Below are 24936 nucleotides of genomic sequence, written 5' to 3'. Positions count from 1 at the left end.
AGTATGCTCAAAACTGAGTAGGAACTTAAAATAGACATTTAAACCAATAATAACTATAAACCTTTCTCTAACAATGTCAAGAAGTTAAGAACTAACACACAACAATGTTCAGAGCTACTGCACAATAATACAGCATGCTCAGGCCCAAAGGAAATAGCTAATACCCTGGGTGACAAATTTAGTGCAAATATTACTCTAACCACAGGTATGATATTAGATAGATTCCACACTCCCATTCACCCCCTTAAATTACTATGGAACAAGCTGTCCCAGCCCACTCAAAAGCTAAGAACACCATATCCATAGGCCCCAATAATATACTAGATTGCCTGATTATCAGGCTGAATATGGCCTATCTAAACTCCCTACTTAATCTCTTTAATCTAATCCTCTCCACTGGTTACATTCCTGAAGTCCGGAAAACAGCCAATGTAATGCCATTACACAAAAAGGTCTCAACTATGGACCTTGGTAATTATAGACTTACTTGTCTCACTAGCCTCATATGTAAAGCTATGGAGCATATTATGTCAGACTTCATTAATCTGGACAGTGAAAATCTCTTAACCCTAGATCATCATCAATTTGGCTTTGTCAAAGGGTGATCCTGCCTCTCTAATATCATTGCCTCTCTAATCTCATTTAATTTATTTCAAAAAGTAACCAAAGCATTTGGTAGCAGTTATGTAGTACATACAGCATAACTGGGCCTGGCCAATGCCCAGTTATGTAGTACATACAGCATAACTGCACCTGGCCAAGGCCCTTAACACTATTCTTCATGCAGGCACTATTGACAGACATATAACTCTGAATATAAACCCTTATGTTAGGTGCGGGATAGATAACTGGTTTTCTGAAAAAAAAAAACAACACGTAGTTAAGAGTTGCAGGTGCAACTTCTGAAAGGAAAAAAAGTTACCAGTGGTGTACTACAAGGTTCTGAGTTGGGCCTTTTAAAATTTGGCCTTCAGGCCAATACTCATGACGTATGATTATCTAGGTTTGCAGAAAAGTATAAAATGGATTTTATTATTCAATCTCCCACTGACTAAGAATCACTCCAACATGGGTTAGAGCATGTTAACAAATGGAAGGACAATGGCCTTAAGTTAAATGTGTCTCTTATGGACACGGGCAGCTTATAGATGTCCTAAGGCAAAGGTATATATGAAAGCCATTCTAGTCCGTGGGCATTGGTAAATGTGAAAATACTGGGGCATGAATGGCTATGCTTTGAAAGGGTCTAGGGTAGTTAGCCTAGTAAGATCCTATGATCCTATTAAAATGTAGCAAAGTTCATTTTGGTAAACAGCACATTTTACATACCATATAGGTGATACATTTCTCCAATCAGAGACTGTTGTTAAGGGTTCTAGGTACTCTTGTTTATAATTCCGTATTGTCTGACTATGAATTCTCTGCAGTAATTCAGAAAACCTTATGTCTGTGTCATCTAATTTCCAAATTTGTCTCCACTAAATCCAAAGAAATCTTAATTCCCTTTACTTGTATCTGATCAGACCCATTATTGAATGCAATTCACCTTTTAGTCTTATTTGTCAAAACATATCACTTAGTTTGAGAAATCTCTGAGATTCATGACTAAAAAGATCAATGGCCTCAAAAATCTTAGGGTCAGATTCAATAAAGCCTACGCTAAGTGTACACTAAGTGTACACAGTATGTATTCAAGAACATTCTTATCACATGTTTTGTACTTTATAGTCACTCAGAAAGATTCCATTAAGTGTACATGTAGTCTACACTTTGTGGTAACCTTTATGAATCCTTGTCAATATTTAAAGTTGCAAGAATATCAGTAGGAAAACTAAAATTAGGAGGAAGAAGGTGTGTTATGTCTGTGTTGTCTGTTCACTCAGAGAGTGTACACTTAGTGTAGGCATTATTGAATCCTGGGGTTAGTTATCAGGATAAGCTGGCAGCCCTCTCTCTGTGTTCAGTCTCTTATAGACTCATCTGTGGGGCCTCTGCCTAGCCTTTTGTACCATGAAATATCTAGCCCTATTTGTCCTCCTCCTCCATTGTAGAACTAATGGTATGTCAAATACTCAGTTAAAGAAACTAAACTTTCATCAGCAGATAAATAAGACATGTTGGCATGATAAGTTTATATCCCAACATGTCTCTTACCTGTGGAACAAACTTACACTACATGTCAATCAGAGTAGCACCTTTGCCACATTCAAGGTAAACCTACAAAACTGAAAGGCAGCCTTAAATTCTCCTCTGGTCCATCTTGTCTTATCTTACTTGAGAGTGGAGGGAACAACTGAAGAGGGGTTTTGTCTAGGCTTGTAATGGCCTGTAGACTGAGTGTCTGTTACTCACCTATGAAAATATGAACCTATCTCACTATATACCCCAACATTCCACTGGTCTTAGTTACCATCCTTTCAAACTGCTCTTGGTGACTCATTTCTCCTGTTGTTATTGCCCCACGGTCATTTTCTTGTGCTGTTGCCAATAGTCATATAACTCAATAAGTAATGTATTTCAAGATTTGCCAGTAGTCATATACCCCAATAAGTAATGTATTCCAAGATTCTCTATTCTCAAATGCAGGACTCTGCAGCTGTCTAGATTAAATCTGTGATGCCATCTTTCTGGTTATATTGCCAGCCTAATCAGATTCCTCTTGGGACTCCTCCTTCATTTATGTACTGTCATTATTGAAGAAGTTTATCATGTTTTCCATTCTCAGTATTATGCCTGAAACAAGCGTACTGAACAATGTGAAACTCAGGACTAACCCACTATGACATAATGTTAAAAATACTTTTGATAACATTAATGGCAATCAGTACCTGAATCCCACTGTGATAATTTTTTTATACTTTGACACCCAGTCATTGAATGTAAGATGTAGTGATACTGTAGACAGTAATTTTATACATATATATATATATATATATATATATATAATATATATATCTTCAGAAAAAATTCAAAAGTCATATAAAGCCACAAAATGTAGTCAAAAAAAGAAAAAAAAAACAGGCCTTCATGAGATTTATACTACATACATTGATTACAAAGTAAAATCAGCATTACAAATACTACTGTTAATACCTCTTAGCAGTTCAGTAAGCTAGCATGCACTAGGACAAAACAAGTGATGTGAAATATTTCCCTCTCTATGATTATTATTATTATTATTATTATTGTGAAAAATGAAAATGCTAAAGTAAAAAATAAATAAATAAAAATAAAGTGCAGCATGTGGAAGAAAAAAAGGCTATATGTATATATGTGTATTCAAAAAGAATGATAACACGACTGCGCTGTAATAAATGGTGCAGTCAGAACTGTGCAACATGGTTCAAGAGGGATGAGTTATGTGCTGCCTTTCTGAGAAAATGCTAGGAATAGTGGTGAAAAAAGGTAGCTTTAAGGCCATGAGAACAGCGGTCACCTTGCTACTGAGTGAACCATGGTATTGGAGGTTATGTGGCCCAGGGCTTTCAGAATACAAGTTACTTGCTTGACGTGGTGTATATTCAAATATACATTGAAGTGCCACATATCTGTTCTGTGGCAACAACCGACTGTCCATACAAGAGCTACACCGCAAACTGCCATCTGGTTTTATTGTATGAATGAGAAGGAAATGGCATGACAGGAGAGTCAGAAAGGGGGAAGAACAAACAGAAAAAATGCATAGAATGACAATACAGACAGGGAACAGTAGCCAGATATGGGAAAGAAGGGTCCATATACACAAGAGGACCTTTGTTAACCTGCAGAAATTGTTGGGAACTGCTAAGGACCCTACAATTGGTGCAGCAGCCAGTACATGCAATGGTGGTCACTGCCTCACCCCTGCAAGATGCATGACTGATCCTGCAGGAAATATGAAAAATAAGTGGAAAGAAAGAAAATAAGAAATCAACATAATAAAAAAGAGTATATGACAGACAAAGATAACTGAAATTGGTCAGTAATGGGCAGTATGAAGTGGTTCACTTTAAGACTGTACCTGGAAGGAATAAAAACAACTGTCAGAACTCTGTTCATAGCAGTGGCTGTAGAATTCCTACAATAACATCTGGAGATAGCAGGGGATATGAGTGGCTGTGCCACTGTCACCAGTGTGTGGGATAGTGGCACACAGTATGTCTGCTAACTAGCCTGTGTGCAATGGACAACAAAGCAATCGAGTAATAATAAAACTGAACAAATTAAATGGCCACTGTTGTGGAAAGCAGGGGTATGTGGAGTTTCAAATTCAAGGATGTATGGTATAGGTAAGGACAGCTGCATAAAGGACATACCTAAATCTAGCAATACAAATAAACAATGGACAACTAATTAATGCTGTAATAGTCCAAAGGGGATAATAAGCTTAAATGTAGTAGTGCAGACCTTTAGTACTGTTGCATAACTGCAGTGGTACACCTTGAATCAGTACAGTTGCTTTATGGATATATATATATATATATATATATATATATATATATATATATATATATACCCATGGCAGTGCTAGCCACCCGGCAGTTTAAACTTTGGCTCAAGATGATTGTCACTGCAGAAGTGACACCCCAATCCCATGTGCAAAATGGGAAAAGGGGTTGCGGATGGATGGATATATATATATATATATACATATATATATATATATATATATATATATATATATATATATATATGTGTGTGTGTGTGTGTGTGTGTATGTGTGTATGTGTGTGTGTGTGTGTGTGTGTGTGTGTGTGTGTGTGTGTGTGTGTGTGTGTGTGTGTGTGTGTGTGTGTGTGTGTATTTATTTATTTATGGCAATGTCAGGCATAATTCTTACAAATACAGTTCAGGAAACAGTACAATACATTTACCCCATCACCTGGAGAGTCTGTCTTGCCTTCTTTGGCAGAGAAATCTTGTAGAATAACGTGTGTTGTACATTTAAGAAGTATTTCTAAGACCTGAACGTGCATATAAATAGTCTCCACCCCTCAAATCACCTACAATTACAAAAAAATTCCTTTTTTCTGTACTTGAACAAGAGCTAGGTAATTTGAGCAGCAGAGACTTTAAGAGTTATTTGCAAGAAAAAGAAGCCTTATGGCAAATAAGATCAAATTCAGACAAGAAACATGGGTTGAATGATGTAGTCGATATTAAATGTTTTTTAAAAAATCGTACAGTATATTTAAACAAGTGATTATTTTATTACTGTATTTTAATCTCTCATTTGGGATTTTAAAATAATGTATGTGACTTATTAGCTAATTGAGATTAGATTTTTATTGGTTGAGGGCATGTATTTAATGAATTTATTGTGATTTTTGAAGTATTCTGAAGAAGTCTTAGGATGAAAGCGTTGAATAAAGTGTTTTTGGTATGCTAAAGTTTATCATTGGTGTTCAGCTTGGTTCAGTTTTTAGCTTCCTGTTCAGATGTGAAAAATGATAACTGAAATATAACACTACAAATGTTGTACACCATGTAGCATGCAATGATGCGCAGCACATTAGAGCAATACACACCTATGGCAGTGATATGGATATGGTCAGTAGTGTAGGGCATGGTGACAGTTGCACAGCCAGGCTCCAGAGGTGCACATACTCTACATGCCAGATGGGTTGTGGAATAGTGTGATGACCATGGCCTTTACCACAATGCAACTGTGTAATGGCACTCCCAGGCTACAGAGCTGCACACACATTAATTGGTCAGTGCACATGCATGAGGCAGACCAGGCCTCATAGCATAGAAAAAAAGTGATAACACAGTTTGCTAAATTACCTCATTAGCTTAATCTTTACACTACAAGCAAGATAAATAGCACAATTGCCACACTACAAGAGGCCACAATCCAGAGACTAATAGGCTACAGTAAATAGGGAATAGTACAGAAGGCTCTTTTTGACCTATAACTTAGTTTAAACAACTCTGTTCTTACTATAAATCACACTAACCTTAACTATCATTCTAATCCTTCACCCCTTTAAAACTACCCCACTAGTGTTTTTTTTCTTTCCCTTTATTAATTCTTTCAGCTTAACACTATGCCCAAGTGATCTTGTCCTTTTTTAACTTTCAACCTATTCCAATATTTACAAAAAAAGTGTTTGTGTGTGTGTGTGTGTGTGTGTGTGTGTGTGTGTGTGTGTGTGTGTGTGTGTCTCTCTCTGTATATATATATATATATATATATATCTTGTAAATTACACTGTTTTTCTCTCTGATATTGTAACTTCCCACAATATATGTCTGTTTCTCTTTTGTTGTATTGTACTGCATTGTACTTTATTTTCTGTAAATTCTGTAAATTCTTGTAAAATACTGTGTAATCATAATGTGCTTGTGGAGCTTTTCTTCACAGGCCTCCGCTGAAAATGTTCTCCTGTCCCCAGTTGGACTTTCCCGGTAAAACAAATGTCAGTCAATCAATCAAGTCAATCAATCAATCAATTAATCAATCAATCAATAAATAAAGCCAACATACAGAGAAATTAACTGCAGAAAGAGTGCAGGTAATGCACACTGTTTTAAAGGGACGAATGCAGGGTATAAGGCTGACTGTGTTGATGTAGGGTGACAAACACAGTAAGGCCACAGGGAACAGGTAGAACATGGTAGCCATTAGGGATTCTTCTGGCTCCTTGTTAGTGACAGACACAGGTAAGAGACAATTGCCTTCTGCAGGTGTGTGTGGCCACTTTACACAGATGGTTGGATCAACCATGGCCTCCATCTCTGGCCATGACCTCTCCTGTGGATGTGGATGTCATTCTTCTGGCTCCACCATGGCCTCCACCATTGGCCATTGACAGTCACAATGGAGGTGGACTAAATTTATACAGCCTCAGTCTAAATACATCTTATACATCCCAGTCAAGGTCACAGACTTCCACAGTGCCCCATTCCCTGGTAAATGACCCAAAAATGACACATATCCCTGGCCAGACAGGGCATAATGCAGGCCACCAACCTGTCAAGACCACATGGCAGGGGCTATAGCCACATTCCTGTATATGTAATCAATGTACTATGGTCTCACTAGAAGCACCTGCCTTCAGACGTGACTCTACACGGACAGATAATACAACTAGCCAGCATCCTGTGTCTCGAAAACCCAACATCATCACCTGAGGACATGATCCCTGACAATCCCCAGCACTCTAACTGTGTGTAGACTTACCACAGGCACACCCTAATATTGCTGTCCCATGCCACTGTGCCCACCCCCCAACTGTTTAAATGATGATAATGGTAGCATGCCCACCCCTTGGATCATGTGGGTATGGTAATGTTTGATGCACAATGTGACCACTCTATGCACTGTACTGCTGTACTAATTTGTTATTTTAAATTTTGGGGTTAATGCAGGATTAGTAATGACACAACACACCAAGGCTCAAACATAACAATTTATTTAAGTTATTACTAACAATTTATTTAGAAAAATCTATCAATCAACTAATAAAAACATTAAACTATTAAATCATGTACTTACAAGCATATGTAAAACCAAAATCATCTTTGCCACTGATAGGGGGACTTTAATCCTATTTATTGCAGCTATTTGTTCAGTTAATACAGGGCCGACACTGGCAAAATGACTGTATGTTCAGTTTAGGCTGATGCTTTAATCAAATTTGGATGATGAGTTTTTGCATATGCTTGTAAGTACATGATTTAATAGTTTAATGTTTTTATTAGTTGATTGATAGATTTTTCTAAATAAATTGTTAGTAATAGCTTAAATAAATTAAGTTTGAGCCTTGCTGTCTTGTGTAATTTCTAATTCTGCATTAACCCCAAAATTTAAAATAACAAACTAGTACACTTGGCGTAGTCAGCAGGATCTTGGGGTTTGCAGTAGAAATGTCACAACAACAGCCAATGTTTTTTCCTTTAAAACATATAGGTATAGGTAAGAAGGATTTTACAGAAGGTACAAGTAAGGGGAGAGCAAGTACTGTGATGCCAGCATTGTTTGCGAAATGGGACCCCCTTGCTAAGGTGTTGTCAGGTTTCACCTCCACCTTTCCCAAAATCCTCACAAGCAAAACCTAAGGCAGACCCTAATGAATTAGCCAGGGCCCTATCAGGTTTAAAGTTGGATGATAAGGGAAAAAGGTGAAATAAGGAGTAGGAGCAGCCGGATGGCTGTTCTTCGAAGCAATACAGGAATTAGACAAAGATGTAGAAAACTTAAAAGAGAAAGTTCTTGAATTAGAAGAACAATGTAAAGAACATGTACATATGCACCAACCAGATAGGGATGCCTTGGAGAAGGCAAATGTGGAGCTTGCCAAGGTAGGAGAGGAAGCAAAACATTGGAAAACCAATTCAGTGCCTCTTGCAGCATAGGCAATGGATGGGGAAAAAAATCATCACCCAAATTTGATTAAAGCATCAGCTTAAACTAAACATATAGCCATTTGCCAGTGTTGGCCCTGTCTTGACTAAACAGATAGCTGCACTAAATAGGATAAATAACAAATGGGTAGATTCTCCCAGTTGTCTGACCTTAGAGGAATTAAGGATACTTCCCTCATTTGTACTTTTAGAAAGGGTCTGAATATTAAAAATTTGATAGAAAGAAATGTTTCAACTAGGACTAATCGTTATAAATTAGGGATATACAAATGTGGTAGATCCCCCAATGCCCTCTGATAGCACAAGATGAAACGGTGACTGTAGAAGCACATAGCAAATGCATAGCTGCGACTAGCCAGTCCTCATGTTAATCTATGGGTCTGGTATATATAGCTAAGTGTGGATCCTGTCCCACTTATTATATTGGTAAAATGGAGAGAAAGCTGAAGAGACGAATATATGAGCACAACAGGGACATTCGTAACCAAAATGTTAACATCCTGTATAAACACACTTTGGTTTGTGACCAGGCTGTTTATTCTTTTTATGTCTTAGAAGAAATTCCCTGTGATGTGAGAGGTGGTCAATGGGAGACATGAATTGAGTACCGTGAATTATATTGGCAAGTTATACTTGAAGCTTACAGGGAACCTGGATTAAATGAGAATGTTTCCCTTTTACCTGTCCTGAAGTTAAGGGCAGCAAGATTGTAATGTGAAAATTGTGCAATATTTATATAAGTTTTTAAAAAAATTTTTTTTTCAATTTTAATAAAATTATTACAAATTTTAGACAGTAATATTTAGGGTAACAAGGTTTATGGTTACAGTTTTATACATGTTTTTAAATTAATATACAAGACAGTTTACTTCAGTGCTATATTTGCATGGAGCCTAATATGCTTCTATTTGTTCTGTCTCTTTAAATGTTTCTCAAGTTGTTAATGGCTTTTGAGTTTATTAATTATTCAATTTGATTGTAGATATAAATAGGGAAATGATTTTAGTTCCAGTGTTCATTTCTGAAGAAGTGTTTTGATGAAAACGTACATAATAAACTAGTGGCGTTAAATACCCAAAGTGCCTGCCTTTTATTAGTTTGGGATTATTTGTGGCTGTACATCTACTGGAGTTGGTTGAATCCTTGGCCTTTGGAGTGTTCTGAGTGTTTAGTGACTGAGGGTGCCCCTATTTTATTGTATAATAATAATTATATAATAGTACCTCGTTAGTATTCAAAAAAGTGCATGCTGATTGGTCAGCCCAACCAGTGTGTCCATTGTAAATCGAGCATATACCATATACAGGACTTTCTTCTTTTAATATGCAAAGGCTTTGCATTTTTCTTGAGCTAAGAGGATAAGAGGTACGTACAGAGGCTATAGAAAATACAAGGAAAATCAGGCACATTATGCAAAACTAAAGAAACGTACCTGATTTTCCTTGTATTATTATCCTGTCTCTCTTGTACCTCTAAACTGTCCTTCCACGTTGTCTCTGCATTCACAATTTTTTTTTAAAGAAGAAGCAATGGAGATCTTCCTTTCTCTGTTGCTTGATTTCCAAAGCAGTGATGTACAGAATAAGCATGGGAATGTAAGTCCCATACGCATGCGCAGTACATCAACAAAGTAGAAGAATGCAGAAACAATGCAGAAGAACACCATGGCGCCATTATGCAAAGACATTATTTAAGAAAAGTAAGTACTTTCTTTCCTAAATAATGCCATTGTATAATAGCAATCGCCAACGAGGGTGTGGGTATATTGAAGATTTACCCATGGTTGCCTTTGCTTAATCACTCAGCCTTCACCCTCATGACTAAACTACTCCAACCATGGGTAAATCTTCAATATACTACACCTTGTTAGTATTCAAAAACGCGTATGCTGATTGGTTAGCCCAACCAGCGTACATTGTAAATCGAGCATATATCAACAGAAAAAAGTCCAGTTGGACTTTATTCTATTAATATGCTAAGGTTTTGCAGTTTTCTTGAGCTAAGAGATCAAGAGGTACGTACTGATGGTATAGAAAACACAAGGAAAATCAGGTACGTTATGCAAAACTAAAGAAACATACCAGATTTTTTTTGTATTTTTTCCTTTTCTCTCTCTCATACCTCTAAACTGTCCTGAGCATCTCCTTCGTAATTACATCACACCAACCATGAGTAAATCTTCAATATACCACACCCACTCATCAGTTATTGCTAAGTACAATGTCAACAGCAGCCAAATCAGTGGGAGTGGATTTACTCTCATGAACAAAATAGACAGCAGAATTTGTTTGAGACTATACAGACCTGATGGAGGAATACAGTGCCAATAAAAGATGTGTATCTAGATGACCGATGATGCTAGTGTAGCCACTAAGATGTATTTAAGTTGTTTTATTTTGTTTCTCTGCAAAAGTGCTGTGGGAGAAGTGTAAACTCATAACAGACAAGAAGGGGACAACAAGTGAAGCCACATTACATAATTCCTCTTGATGTTGCATATGGTTTAAGAATGGAATTCTGAGTTGTACAGTACATTACAGTTACAAAAGTACAGTGAATATAAAAAGTGTACACACCCCTGTTAAAATACCCACTTTTGTGATATAAAAAATGAGACCACAATAAATCATTTCAAAACCTTTTTCCACCTTTAATGTGGCCTATGACCTGTACAATTCAATTGAAAAACAAACAAATCTGTTAGGGGAAAAATATAAAAAATAAAAAACATACAATAAGCTGGTTGCATAAGTTTGCACACCCTTAAACTAATACTTTGTTGAAGCAACTTTTGATTTAATTACATCATTCAGTCTTCTTGGGTAGCAGCCTATCAGCATGGCACATCTTGGCTTGGCAATATTTGCCCACTCTTCCTTGCAAAAGCGCTCCAAATCTGTTAGATTGCGAGGGCATCTCTTGTTCACAGTCCTCTTCAGGTCACCCCTCAGATTTTCTATTGGATTTACTTCTGGGCTCTGGCTGGGCTATTCAAAAAACTTTAATTTTCTTCTGGTGAAGCCATTCTTTTATTGATTTGGATGTATGCTTGTGGTCATTGTCATGTTGAAAGGTGAAATTCTTCTTCATCTACAACTTTCTAGCAGATGCCTGTAGGTTTTGGGCCAAAACTGACTGGGATTTGGAACTGTTCATAATTCCCTCCACCTGGACTAAAGCCCCAGTTCCAGTTGAAGAAAAGCAACTCCAAAGCATGATACTGCCACCACCATGCTTCACCGTGGGGATGGTGTTCTTTTGGTGATGCAAAGTGTTGTTTTTGTGCCAAACGTACCTTTTGGAATTGTGGCCAAAATGTTCGACCTTGGTTTCATCAGACCATAACACATTTTCCCCTCATGCTTTTGGGAGACTTGATGTATTGTTTTGCAAATTTTAGCCAGACATGGATGTTTTTCTGTGTAAGAAAAGGCTTCCGTCTTGCGACCCTACCCCATAGTCCAGGCATATGGAGAATACGGGAGATTGTTGTCATATGTAGTACACAACCAGTACTTACCAGAAATTCCTGCAGTTCCTTCAGTGTTGCTGTATGTCTCTTGGCAGCCAACCCTGACCAATTTTTGTCTTGTCTTTTCAACAATTTTGGAGGGACACCCAGTTCTTTGCAACATCACTGTTGTCACATATTTTCTCCACTTTTTGATGACTGCCTTCACTGTGTTCCGTGGTATAGCTAATACTGTGGAAATTTTTTTGTACCCTTCTCCTGACTGATACCTTTCAACAATGAGATCCCTTTAATGCTTTGTAAGCTCTCTGTGAATCATGGTTTTTGCTGTAGCAGGCAACTGAGTAAATGTCAGGAAAATCCTACTAGGACAGCTGAACTTTATTTGGGGTTAATCAGAGTCTCTTTAATTGATGTCAGGTGTGTGCCCAAGAAGACTGAATGCTGTAATTAAAATCAAAAGGTGCTTCAACAAAGTATTAGTTCAAGGGTATGCACACTTATGCAACCAGCTTATTGTAAGTTTTTTATTTTTTATATTTTTCCCCCTAACAGAGTTGTTTGTTTTTCAATTGAATTATACAGGTTATAGTTTTGAAATAATTTATTGTGGTCTAATTTTTTTTATATCACAAAAACCTGGCATTTTAACATGGGGTGTGTACACTTTTTATATTCACTGTATCTGTATGTATGTGACTGGTCATTTCAGCTATTTTGGATAATGTAATATTTGTGAAAGTAAGGGTTCCTCTACTGTATTTCATAGCTACGTTACGCTTAATGGTTACTTTTTTCACATTAAGCTGGGTAACCAGTTTAGGGGATGACCCATAGCTGCACTTACTAAGTCCTAAAAGTGGCACATGTTTAAACTATGCTTTGCATCCTACACAAGAATACCATGAAGCTGACTTTTGTATATTAAATGGTCAGTTGAAAAATAAATGCCCTTTTCAGCCATACTCATCCATTCAGCTTGACATTTTTTCTTTGCCAAACAACATCAGGACATTGCTATAGATTAATATACGCACCTCCAACTCATAATTATTGTCCCTTAACTTGTTGTTCTGTTGTTTGTGTATCTCTATTATTGCTTCCAGCAAAGTTAGTCCATTCTGAAGCCTGCACTCTTCATTTCTGAATTTTTTACTGCTTCTGTTAACTTCTTCCTGGAGCATCTGAAGCCTATGTAATAGGGCAGAGAAAAAATGAAAATATTACTTTCTATATACTTTATTCCTCTTCTTCATTTAGAAATAGAAAAGAAAAGGGATATTAAAGGAGGGGGAGCATCACAAACAGTAGGTCTTCTGTTTGGAAAATCTAATGGTTACACAGATTTCTTCCTATTATTTCTCCTTCCTCCTCCATACTCTATATGTTTGTCTGATGCTTTTATCAGAAACTATGCTTTATTACATTCTGATTTGTCTGGTATTGAAACATCAAAGCAGGAAGATTATTTGTTTCTTACTACCAAATTTTAAATATATTGGCACTGGCTAGGTCACAAATTGTGTCCTTGTTTGCCGCTCATTGTACTCAGTGAAGAGGGAGAATGTGAGTTTCATGCTTTTTTTCCTGCTGTCTCCCTTTTCTCCATGATTGTGGAAACTCAGAATAATTATATATACATTTTAAGGATGTGGGGCTTATTCCCACATGGGGAGGATCCAAAAAGGCTTTCCTAATGCAAATAAATGTCTCTGTGTTTGTTCTAACCTTGGGAGTGTCACTAGTTTGAGCTTATGAGATACCAAGGCTTTAGATGTTTTAGCTTAGAATAAGTGCCTCTTGATTAAATGGTGATGATTATTTATAGTGGGTATGCTTTAATCAATGAAGCAAATACTAGAAACTAGAAAACATTGGTCTAATGAGAACCCAGTTTTACAGCTGTTAACTCCACATGCATTAAACTTCTTTAAATGCCTTAAAGTATCTTAGGTAATGAAGGGATACTATGCAAATGACTTGAAGAACTTTAAGAAGATAAACTGTACATCATGAAATGTCCTAGTTGGGACAGTGACCAACAAGTGAACTCAGTGGCAGCATCTTTCTTCAGCTCTGTCGTTAAGATCTATTTCTGATAGGAAAAATTTAAAAAAACATTGCTCGTGGACAGTTCAACTTTGCCATAATATCACAACTAATGATATAAGAAGTCTACATAAAAAATTGGCATTTTTTACAAATATTCCTGTCAAAAACCTGAAGACAAAGCGTCAGGACCAGAGAAAAGATGAGCTTCACAAAAAATATTATGTCTGACCAAAGAATGAAGAAGGAATTACAGTCATTATTAACAACAATGCAGGACTTGTCACTGAAATTTGATAAAATGAACAAGAAACTGGATGCTTTTGAAGAGAATATTAAAAAGCAAATCCAACAACTACATGAATTGACAAAGCAACAAAACTTGAAGATAGAAAATATGGAAGAAACATTAGCTGATGTAGAAAACAGAATTTCTGACTATGAAAGACATAGTGGCACACTAAATAGACAAAATATTTCACTAATGGACAAAACTGAAGATGTAGAAAATAGATCCAGTTGCAACAAACTCAAGATTTATGGAATACAAGAGGAAAATGAAGGTAGTAATATGGTGAACTTTCTTAATACATGGCTTCCAGACATTTTAAAACTTCCAGAGACTATCTGCTATGGGGTTGAGAAAGCTCACAGAACTTTAAAGCCAGTCTCAGCATCAAACAAAAGAACAAACAGTCCCAGGCCAGTCATAGTAAAACTTTTCATCTCAAGATAAAGAACTTATATTAAAAACTGCCTGGTCTAATTCCCCAATCAAATTTGGAGAGCACATAATCCGGTTTGATAATGATTATTCATCTGGGGTGATGGCCAAAAAGAAAAGAATGTCTACCACTATTAAAAGATCTTAAAAAAGGCAACTCAAAGTACATCTGCTTTTTCCAGAAAGAATTAAAATCTTCTTCAGTGATGGTCCAAAAATAGTTGACTCAATAGAAACAGCACTTACTCATCTATCAACTAATAAAGTCTTAGACAAGACAGAAGAAATGGATTGGAGTTCTTTTGGTTTGAAACTCCATGCTGAGAAAAATGAATGGAAAACAAATGACAAGAAGAAGAAGCTGAGAGACAAAGATGAAAATCTAAAGATGTTTAAACAAATATTAGAATAGAAGTACTCATTCAAATGTTTAACTAGTTAGATAGAGCCAGATTTTGCAACAAAACCACCATGGAATATAAAAATTAACTGGGTGATATATACTATTTGGAAAGAATCTTATTTACAACGTAAATGTCTTTTTTTATTTATACTAATGCAGTATTAAACATCTAAATTAAGACAAATATCAAAGAACTGCTTTAATATCTAGAACAAGTATTACTAGCTTGCTATGTCTTAACAGATAAAAAATGAAATTATTATACATGCTTTTAGGCTTTAATAGTTTTAATAACACAATGCTATACTGTTTTTGACTCTGGTATGAATGACAAGGAAAATGCCTTTTTATTATTTATACTAATGCAGTATTAAACATCTAAAATAAGACGGATTCCTATTACAAGAACAAAAGTTCACTACTTCGAAGCCTCACGTCTGCGAAAGTTCACTTTAATGAAAGTGAACTTTTGTGTAAGTGCACTTCACCAAAAACACCGCAGCACAGTGGAGGCCATAAAAAACAAGCTATGTCCTCCACTATGGTGCGATAGTCACGGACCTTAGGGTTAGGGCACGGGTTAGGATAAGGGGATACTTAGTAAAGCTATCCCTTCACCCTAACCCATGCCCTAACCCTAAGGTTCATGACTATCTCACTATGTTGAAGGACATTGCTATGTCCTTCACTGCGCTGCAGTCATCACAGACCTTAGGGTTAGGGCACGGGTCATGGTAAGGGGATAGCCCTACGGGCTATCCCCTTACCATGACCCTTGCCCTAACCCTAAGGTCCGTGAGTACTGCACAGAAGTTCAGTACAACACCCGTCCATTGTACTGAACTTCTCATAAGTGCACTTTCAATTAAGTGCACTTTCACTGCAGTGAGCATTCCATGCAATACTTTGAATTAGTGAAAATTCGATCTAGTGTATGGAACCCAATAAGACAAATATCAACAAACTGCTTTAATATCTAAAACAAGTAGTACTAACTTCCCATGTCTTAACATATGAAATATGGAATTACCATACATGCTTTTAGGCTTTAATAATTTAATAACACCGTACTATACTGCTTTTGACTCTGGTATGAATGACAAGGAAAATGTCTTTTATTATTTATACTAATGCAGTATTAAACATCTGCAATAAGACAAATATCAAAAAACTGTTTTAATAACTAGATCAAATATTACTAACTTGCTATGTCTTAACATATGTTTTTGTTTGTCTTTTGGCTTTTCCCGGTAAGGGGGTCGCCACAACAGAACTCTGGTCCGCTAATGATTGGCAGTAGATTTTTACGAAATGCTCGACGTCCAACCTTCAACGAAGGCACGCCCATTTACGCACGCATGTCTTTCGAACGCTACCCAACTGCAGGGAGGACATGCAGACTCCACACAGAAGGCACTCCTAAGCCAAGCCAAGAATCGAATGGGAGAACCTCTTGATGTGAGGTAACAATTCTACCACCGTACCACCGCGGCAGCAGTATGTCTTAATATATGAAAAATAGAATTACCATACATGCTTTCAGGCTTTAATAGTTTAATAACACAATGCTACACCGCTTTTCACTCTGATATGAATGACAAGGTAAATGCATTTTATTATTTATACTAATGCAATATTAAACATATAAAATAAGACAAATGAAGAACTTCTTTAATATCTAGAACAAGTACTACTAAGTTGCTATGTTTTAACATATAAAATATGGCATTACCATACATGCGTTCAGGCTTTAATAGTTTGATAACAGAATGCTATACTGCTTTTGACTCTAGTGTGAATGGTTTAGGAAATATAAAATGATATAACTTTAAAAACAAATGTTTATGATTTGTTCCTTTCTAACCTGTGTGCTAATAGTTAAAAGAGTGCTGTTAATATTAAAAATGTTGTTTGGGGCACTTTTCTGTGGTAGACTGGGTGCTGGTAGTCATTTTAAATGAATAAGAAGAAACCGAAAGTAAAAAAATGTTCTTTAAGCTCATGGCCTATTCTAGAACTCTAAAAGCTTCACTTACACTTCTCTGCTTTCCCACGGAAGCCATGAGCTGGTAAAATTTGTTTTTAATCCATATTGAGGTATTACAATAAAAAAACTGTTAAGAGTCCATTAGAGTCATTTGCATATTCATAAATAGCCAAAAACTAAAGTACTTGATTACAGAGAGTGACTAGCACTTGAAGCAAAGCAGTATGGAGCTTAACTTAAACCAAAAGGCTCTTAAAGTGACAAGTACATAATCTGATGTTGCAAATCTTTGTTCATTCATTACAAATAGTACTTCGGTTCCATCCTCGGAACTGATACGGCCATTTCCAAGCTCACGCCAGCCAAAAACTCTCAGCTAAGACCTATCCATAATGCCCCCCTCCTAGTTACTTCAGATCTCGTTTGCCACGTTCCTAGTCAGACGTGCTAGCCATCTCTGTCAAAGCTAAGTAGAAAATTCTTATTTTTAAGACAGTTTCTCTTTAAAATAGTTTATTTTTTAGTCAATTTAGCCTTTTCTCACTGTTGCCTATAAACTAATTCTATTCCCTACCCTTTACCTTGGTAATTTAATTTCTACCATTATTGGTGGTATGGCGGTAGCGTTGTTACCTCACAGTAAGAGGTTCTCCTGTTCGATTCTCGGCTTTGCTTGGGAGTGTCTTCTGTGTGGAGTCTGCATGTCCTCCCCACGGTTGGGTAGCGTTTGAAAGACATGCGTGCGTAAATGGGTGCGCCTTCATTGAAGGTTGGGCGTCGAGCTGGCACCTCGGCGTTTCGTAAAAAAAAAAAAATCTACTGCCAATCATTAGTGGACCAGAGTTCCACTGTGGTGACCCCTTACCAGGAAAAAGCCGCAAGACAAACAGCAACAACACTGGTACTGTCCCTCTCTCCTGACTTTGACAGGTCCTTCCTTACCACTTGTGGTATTTTTAAATACCATCATTGGTATTCTCTCACTTATTTTTTTTCTCTCCCTTATTTTGTTTTTTTCTATAGGATAGCCTTGTTGCCTTACTATGTCAGACAAAGCTAAGATGGGGTTTAAACAATGTGACAAGTGTGGGAGTAAGATGCCTAACTTGGATACACGTGCTCTTTGTGTCTACTGTTTGGGCGTGGATCATTTTAAAGCTGACTGTGACATTTGTGCTAGTTTTAGTAATCATTTACTAGCAGAATGTAAAAGTAAACTTATTTTAAAAGGTTTAATCAAAACACCTTTTTCGGAGGCTCTATCTGGGTCGGAAGTCTCACCCCCTGCAAAGACCAAAAAACATAAGGAAAAATGGAGTCACTCGATTCCTGCATTTCCGTCAGTTACAGAACCGAGTCGGCTCTGTGCTTCAAAAGTGTCCTCGATGCAGACTTCTTTGGCACCAGGCTCTGTATCTTCTCCCTCGGTGTCATCCATGATATTCACCCCTATTTCAATTCCAACCTCGGCATCACTGACTTCGGTGCTGTCCTTAGATCCGACATTGGCCCCGATGGCAGTACCTGCTTCTGCACCATCCCCGACCACGGTGCCAACAGTTTCTTCGGCTCCATTGGCTCCAAAACTCAAATACCTGCCAAGGACAAAATACTCTCCAATTTATGACCCTTTTTTGGGGCAGAGGTTTAGCCCCTTTCTAGAAAGACCTGATTCTCCTTTAGCAGCCTCCTTTAGATCCACTAGGAGTTTGTCTGAATTAGATCTAGTGTGGGTTGTGGACCAGCTTCTGGCAGCTAGGGGATTACCCATTCCAGCTAGACCTTCTGTCCCTCTTGGCTCGAAATCTTTTACTACATCTTCCCCTGTTTATCCTCTTCCTGCCTCTACCCATATCCCGGAGATCCCAGTACTGATGTCCACTCCAGTGCATACTGTCTCGGCTCCAATAACAGTGTTTCCCCTGTCAGCCTCAACCACTGGAGCCGATGCTCTCTCGGAGCAGAGCTTGGACCATCCGTACCTTGGTACCTAGCCCGACACCTATTTTCTTGCTGGCGCCATCTATGTCCACAGCTCCAACGGCTTTCAGTCCTCTTGGAGCTCCTCACCTGGAGGTGGGGTCCTCAGGGTGGGGTGTGACCCCTGTTCCAAGGTTGTCCTTCCCATTTCTGGGCTCCCATCCCTCCTCGGGTGGGCCTGTTTTCCAGGTGATGGAGGGGGTCCTTCACTCCGAAGGCTCACAGTCAGCACCAATGACATCAGTATCAGAACCCCACCCTAGCATGCACCTCTCCCAACCCTCTATTTTAGGACCCTGGGCATGGGAGTCACAAGAACCCCCCTTTGAAGAGAACCCCTTCTCCGGAGTCCTCCTCAGAAGATCCCACTGGGGAGCCACCCCGGAAGAAATGGTGCAAGAGGACGTAACTTGATTCTCCGGAGGAATCTATTACCAAAGACACTGATTGTGATGAGGAGGAAGGGTCCCCAGAGTCTCCCCCAGATGACATCTCATTTGGAGACATTCTTGAAATCCTCAAGCAGCGGGGAGACTGGAAGTCCTCTAACCCTTCTTCTGAGGAATTGGTTTTCTTGCAGGCCTTCCGTGCCTGGCCATCTACTTCCTGGGTGACCCCACCAGCAGATAACCTTGTTAAACACATTGTACAGTGCACCTGGAAAGCCCTGGACAATGTAGAGTCTGTCTTCCGGTGTCCAGACAAAATTTTATCTACACCTGAAGACTAGCCCCACTGGTCCAAGTAGTTGACAGTTGATTCTATGGTCGTGGTGGCGGCCACCAAGAGGGATCTGGCAGAAGATAGTTTCACTCTCCATCCTCCAAACAGGGAGTCCCAGACCATGGACAGACTAGGGAAGTGGACCTATGCTTCAGCAACCTTCGCCATTCGGTCGCTGAACTATCTGGCACACTTTACTCACCTCCAAAGAGGCCTAATTTCTGAAATGTCTTCCTCTTTGGTGGGGGTACTGCTTGTGGAGGTGCGTGATACTGTCACCTTGCAGCTAGCTACCCCTGAATCCATCTCGAACTCCTCGATGTGTTTGATATCTCACACCACTGAGGGGGCAGCTCGATCTGCCACATCAGGAATTGTCATGAGACGTACTGCTTGGATGCAGTTGTGTGACTTTGCAGACCCCTTTAAATCTTCCTTTGTCAATGCACCTGTCAATGAATCTGCACTTTTTGGACCCAAAGTATAAGACACACTTGCATGTAGTGAGAAAGACAGAAAGACCTTGTCTGCTGTGGGCATACGCTTTTCCAACTCCCAGAGGTCCTACTCCAGGAACCAGAAGGGAGGAAAAATGTGGTTCAAGAAATCACAAGGATCTTTCCATGACACTCGTGGTGAACAATCCCCCCAGGGCAGAGGGGGCAACTAATATGGAAGACACCCTTTTGGGGTAGAGGGGGTCTGCATAACCAGGGTGCTAGAGATTCTTTCTTGGGCAGACCCTACCAGCACTCCTAAGCAATGGCCCGATTGCTTTCCTCTGGAAGCAGTCGGGTGTCATTTGTCTGTGCACCTACCAGCCTGGCATCTTATTACTACTGATGCTTGAGGACAGAGAATAATATCCAGAGGCTACCAAATACCATTCGATTTAATTCCCAGACCTGTCAAATGAATTCCCGATGTACCACCCAATCAGAGGGAAATAGCAGCCTTAGAAATAGAAAAAGGGCTAAGAAAAAGAGTCATCCAACCAGTCCCACCAGACCAGACAGGATCCGGGTTTTACTCGAGATTCTTTTTAGTGCCAAAAAAGACAGAGGACTGGAGACCAATCCTGGATCTCAGCCTATTGAACAAATTTATCAAACCTCAAAAATTCCAGACGGTCATGGTACAGTCCATTCTTCCCTTCTTAGGGAGGGACACCTGCATGTGCTCTATAGAACTCCAAAACGCGTACTACCACATAAAGATGGATCACCGCTCCCGGACGTTTCTCCACTTCTGGCTGGGAACCAGTCAGTACCAGTTCAGGGCACTGCCATTCGGTCTCTCAACAGCTAACCGAGTGTTCACTAAATGTATGGCAGTTGTGCTAGCTCATCTTCAACTACAAGGATTCCAGGTGTTTCTGTATCTAGGCAATTGGCTCCTTACCACTCTGACCAGGAATCACCTAGTCTGCAACCTCTCTTACACTCAAGGTCTTAGTCTCCACTTGGGGATTACAATCAACAAGGACAAATCTCAAATGCCCCCAACAAAGACACTGGAATTTATTGGAGAGGTCTTCGACACAACATCCTGTCAAGCTTCTCTCCCCTCTCACAGGCTTTCGAAAATAAGACACCAAATTCAAGACCTTCTTCCTCAGGCCTATATACCAGCATGCCTTGTACTGCAACTCTTAGGCTCCATGGTAGATGCCATTGCATTAGTACCACTGGCAAGACTGCACATGAGAATCCTGCAGTGGTTCCTTTCCCCACAGTGGTGTTGCTAACTCACCCACTCGACCACGTGACACGTCTTACAAACCATTGCAAGGAAGAAATGCTATGGTGGATGAAGCCACAAATGAATCTTTGGTGTCAACCGTTCTGTCTTCCCCAGCCCACAGCCACGGTGACCACAGATGCTTCCCTGTTAGGGTGGGGGAGGGGTATTTCCAGGGAAATACTGTCCAAGGCACCTGGTCACCCATGGAGGCCAATTTGCACATAAATGTCCTGGAACTGAGGGCAGTTCTTTTAGCATTGCAAGCGTTCCATGCATCCCTACCCCCTGGGACCATTGCAATTGAGTCAGACAACATGTCAGTCATCTGGTATATCAACAAACAAGGCAGAACCAGGTCTTACCTCCTGTGTCGGGAAGCCATGAGGATTTGGCACTGGATGATAGCTTCCAACCGCTTTCTTATAGCAATGCACATTCCTGGGAGATCCAACCTTATTGTGGACAATCAGAGCAGGAACATCCTGATGCCTCATGAGTGTTCCCTCAACCCTGTAACAGCAGATCAGATATTCCAATGTTGGGGCAAGCCTTGCTGCAGTCTGTTTGCTTCTCCCTTAAACTACAAATGCAGAAGCTACTTTGCCCTGATCCCCCCCTCAGGGGGAACCACTGAGAGATGCTCTAACTCATCTTCTGTATGCCTTTCCCCCATTTCCCTTCATTCCAAAATTTCTCCAGAAATCTCAGAGGTCAAGAAGCAAAGTGATCCTCATTGCCCCCTACTGGCCTTGCCAAGTCTGGTTCCCATTTCTATGGCCTCATCTGATTCACAGCCCATGGATCCTGGATCATTCCCAAGACCTGTTATCTCACCCTCAGGGACTGATTCATCTGAACCTCCACAGTCTCAAGCTCACAGCTTGGTTCCTTCATTTCCAATGATTGCCAGGCTGCCTGACATCCCATCTCCTGTTCATGAAATTCTTCTGGCTTCACACAAACCTTCCACCAGGAAAGTTTATTCTAGTAAATGGACTAGGTTCTCTATTTGTCCCAAAGATCAGAACTTAGACCCTTTCTCTATGCCTATTCAAAAGATCCTACAATATGTGACTACTATTTTACATGCAGTAGCCTCAGCATCAACGATCACTGTACATTTAGCAGCTGTCACCAATTTTCATAATGGACTTGATAATTCTTCGATTATGTCACATTGCCTATGCAAGATGTTTTTGAAAGGGGTATTACATGTTAAACCTCTGGTGAAGCCTCCCTTAGAACCCTGGGACTTGACTTTGGTACTTCAAATGCTCACAGGCCCTCCTTTTGAGCCCTTTGATTCATGTGATTTAAACTTTTTGTCATGGAAAACCTTACTTCTAGTAGCACTCACCTCAGCAAGGAGAGTATCTGAGCTACAGGCCTTGAGTGTCAAGAGACTTTACTTGATCTTCCACATGGATAGGGTGTCCCTTTGTACTGACCCTTCTTTCTTGCCCAAGGTCATTTCTGGATTTTCCATTAACCAATCTAATGACCTGTCAGTTTTCTTTCCTCAGCATTCTAATAGAGGGGAGTACCTTTTGCACACCCTTAATGTGCATCGGCAGCTTTGTTATTTGGACAGGACTAAATCTTTCAGGAAAATAGATCAATTGTTTGTGACCTTTGCAGGACTCAGACTGGGTAAACCTGTTTCCAAAGTGACTTTATCCTCCTGACTTAGAAATGTCATTACCTTTATCTACCAACAGAATAAGCTACCCTTTCCTTCCAGAATAAAATCTCATTCTACCAGATCTATGGCTGCTTCAGTAGCATTTCATTCTAGAGCCTCTATGGATGATATTTGCACAGCAGATACTTTAGCAAGACCTCATACCTTTATCTCTCATTACAAATTGGATTTGGCCTCCAGGTGACGAGCATATTTTGGTTCTATGGTGCTCAGGAATATCCTTCCTTAGGGCCACCCAGGACTCAAGTAGCTGGGGACTCAATCTTATTTGTAATGAATGAAGAAAGATTTACAACATCAGATAAAGAAGTTATGTCTTACCATAACGTTCCATCTGTGTTGTAAATCTTTGTTCATTCATTACTTCCCGCCTTCCTTCCCCCTGCCCGGACTCCTGGTGGACTTTAGGAACTCCTGGTTAGGGTATTTACTCAGACAGAGCCTTCTACTATTTTTCTATTACTGCCTCTATTACACAGGGGAGGGCAAATTCGATCTGAAGTAACTAGGAGAGTGGCATTATGGGTAGGTTTTAGCTGAGAGTTTTTGGCTGGCGCGAGCTTGGAAACAGCCATATTGGTTCCGAGGATGGAACCGAAGTCCTGTTTGTAATGAATGAACAAAGATCTACAACACAGATGGAACATTATGCTAAGACATAACTTCTTTTTTCACCAAAATACAAGTGCTTCACAGCATTATTGAGACAAATTACCACAAAAGTACTATAATATATGCAAAGAAAATAACATAATGAACAAGATAGAAGCAACTGATGTAAACAGTTAATGCAAACTCATATGTATGCATACTAGGACACAAAGCTACAAAAGAAAGCATGACTACTTATAACAGCAAAAGTAATAACAACTTAACAGCTAAGAAACCAATAAATAAATATCTACACAAATTTATTCAGTAAGTAGCTGAACCAGATGTAATAAAGAACTAGTATAGTAGGATATAAATGTCATGAAAGCATTATAAGAATTATCAAACTTAACACGACTGGTAAATAAGAAATGACACTTATATGGGATAAACATGAACAAGTCTGATGTCAGCCCACAGTTAGTCATTAACTATGAAGATGAATAGATTAAGTTCAATTGTTAAACAAGACATACAGAAATACTGATATGCTTAACATACTAAGAGCAGTTCAGGTATTACTTATGAAATGCTTAGGGTTTTCTTGTGCTTCATAGAGAAAAACAAGGCACAAGAAAAATTAAAAGAGATTACATGAATCAAATGAAGCCTTAATAAATTCATATTAATTGACGATACTATCTAAAGTATAAAATATCACAAAAAATGCATATAACTTATCTATTAAACAAGAACATTATGAAAGTCTATAATATGAAAACAAACAGACCTAAATCTAAAGTTGTAAAGAATTCAACTCAGCAGATGAATGTACTATATGAATGTGTCATTTATTTTATACATAGAGATTACATTATAAGCCAAATGTTATTATATATTAAAATCTACAGTTTATAACAACAATAACAATGTTTTCATTAACTTGACTGGATGAAGTTTCATAAGGCTCTGTTGTCTTAACAGCAGATAATATGAACCTACTTGGACTGTGTACATCTTAGCTGTATATTAAATCTTGTGTAAAGAAGCACTAAAAATAAAATGGTTACTTAGAAATATGCATATTGGCAAAAGGATATATATATGTATACAATGATATATGAAGAAAGAAATGCATTGATAATAAAGAGTTGTCTAAATAAAATGTTCGCACTGTACAATAGATACTGTTACACTGAAAGGTGTTGGTTGA

The 24936-nt window shown here is 38.7% G+C and overlaps 1 protein-coding gene across 1 annotated transcript in view; it reads right to left on the bottom strand.

Moving 5' to 3' along the window:
* LOC122804069 overlaps positions 1–24936 on the bottom strand; it is a 152754-nt gene that overhangs the window by 50500 nt on the left and 77318 nt on the right. Inside the window, exon 3 of the mRNA XM_044073734.1 lies at positions 12859–13012. Coding sequence (XP_043929669.1) covers positions 12859–13012 — 154 coding nt within the window. The remainder of the gene's footprint in view (positions 1–12858; positions 13013–24936) is intronic.

Source organism: Protopterus annectens, chromosome 6.part0, assembly GCF_019279795.1.
Source record: "Protopterus annectens isolate FY-2018-M chromosome 6.part0, PAN1.0, whole genome shotgun sequence".
Lineage (NCBI taxonomy): Eukaryota > Metazoa > Chordata > Ceratodontiformes > Protopteridae > Protopterus > Protopterus annectens.
The sequence above is the reverse complement of the archived record's forward strand: the minus strand, read 5'-3'. Positions and strand labels throughout refer to the sequence as shown.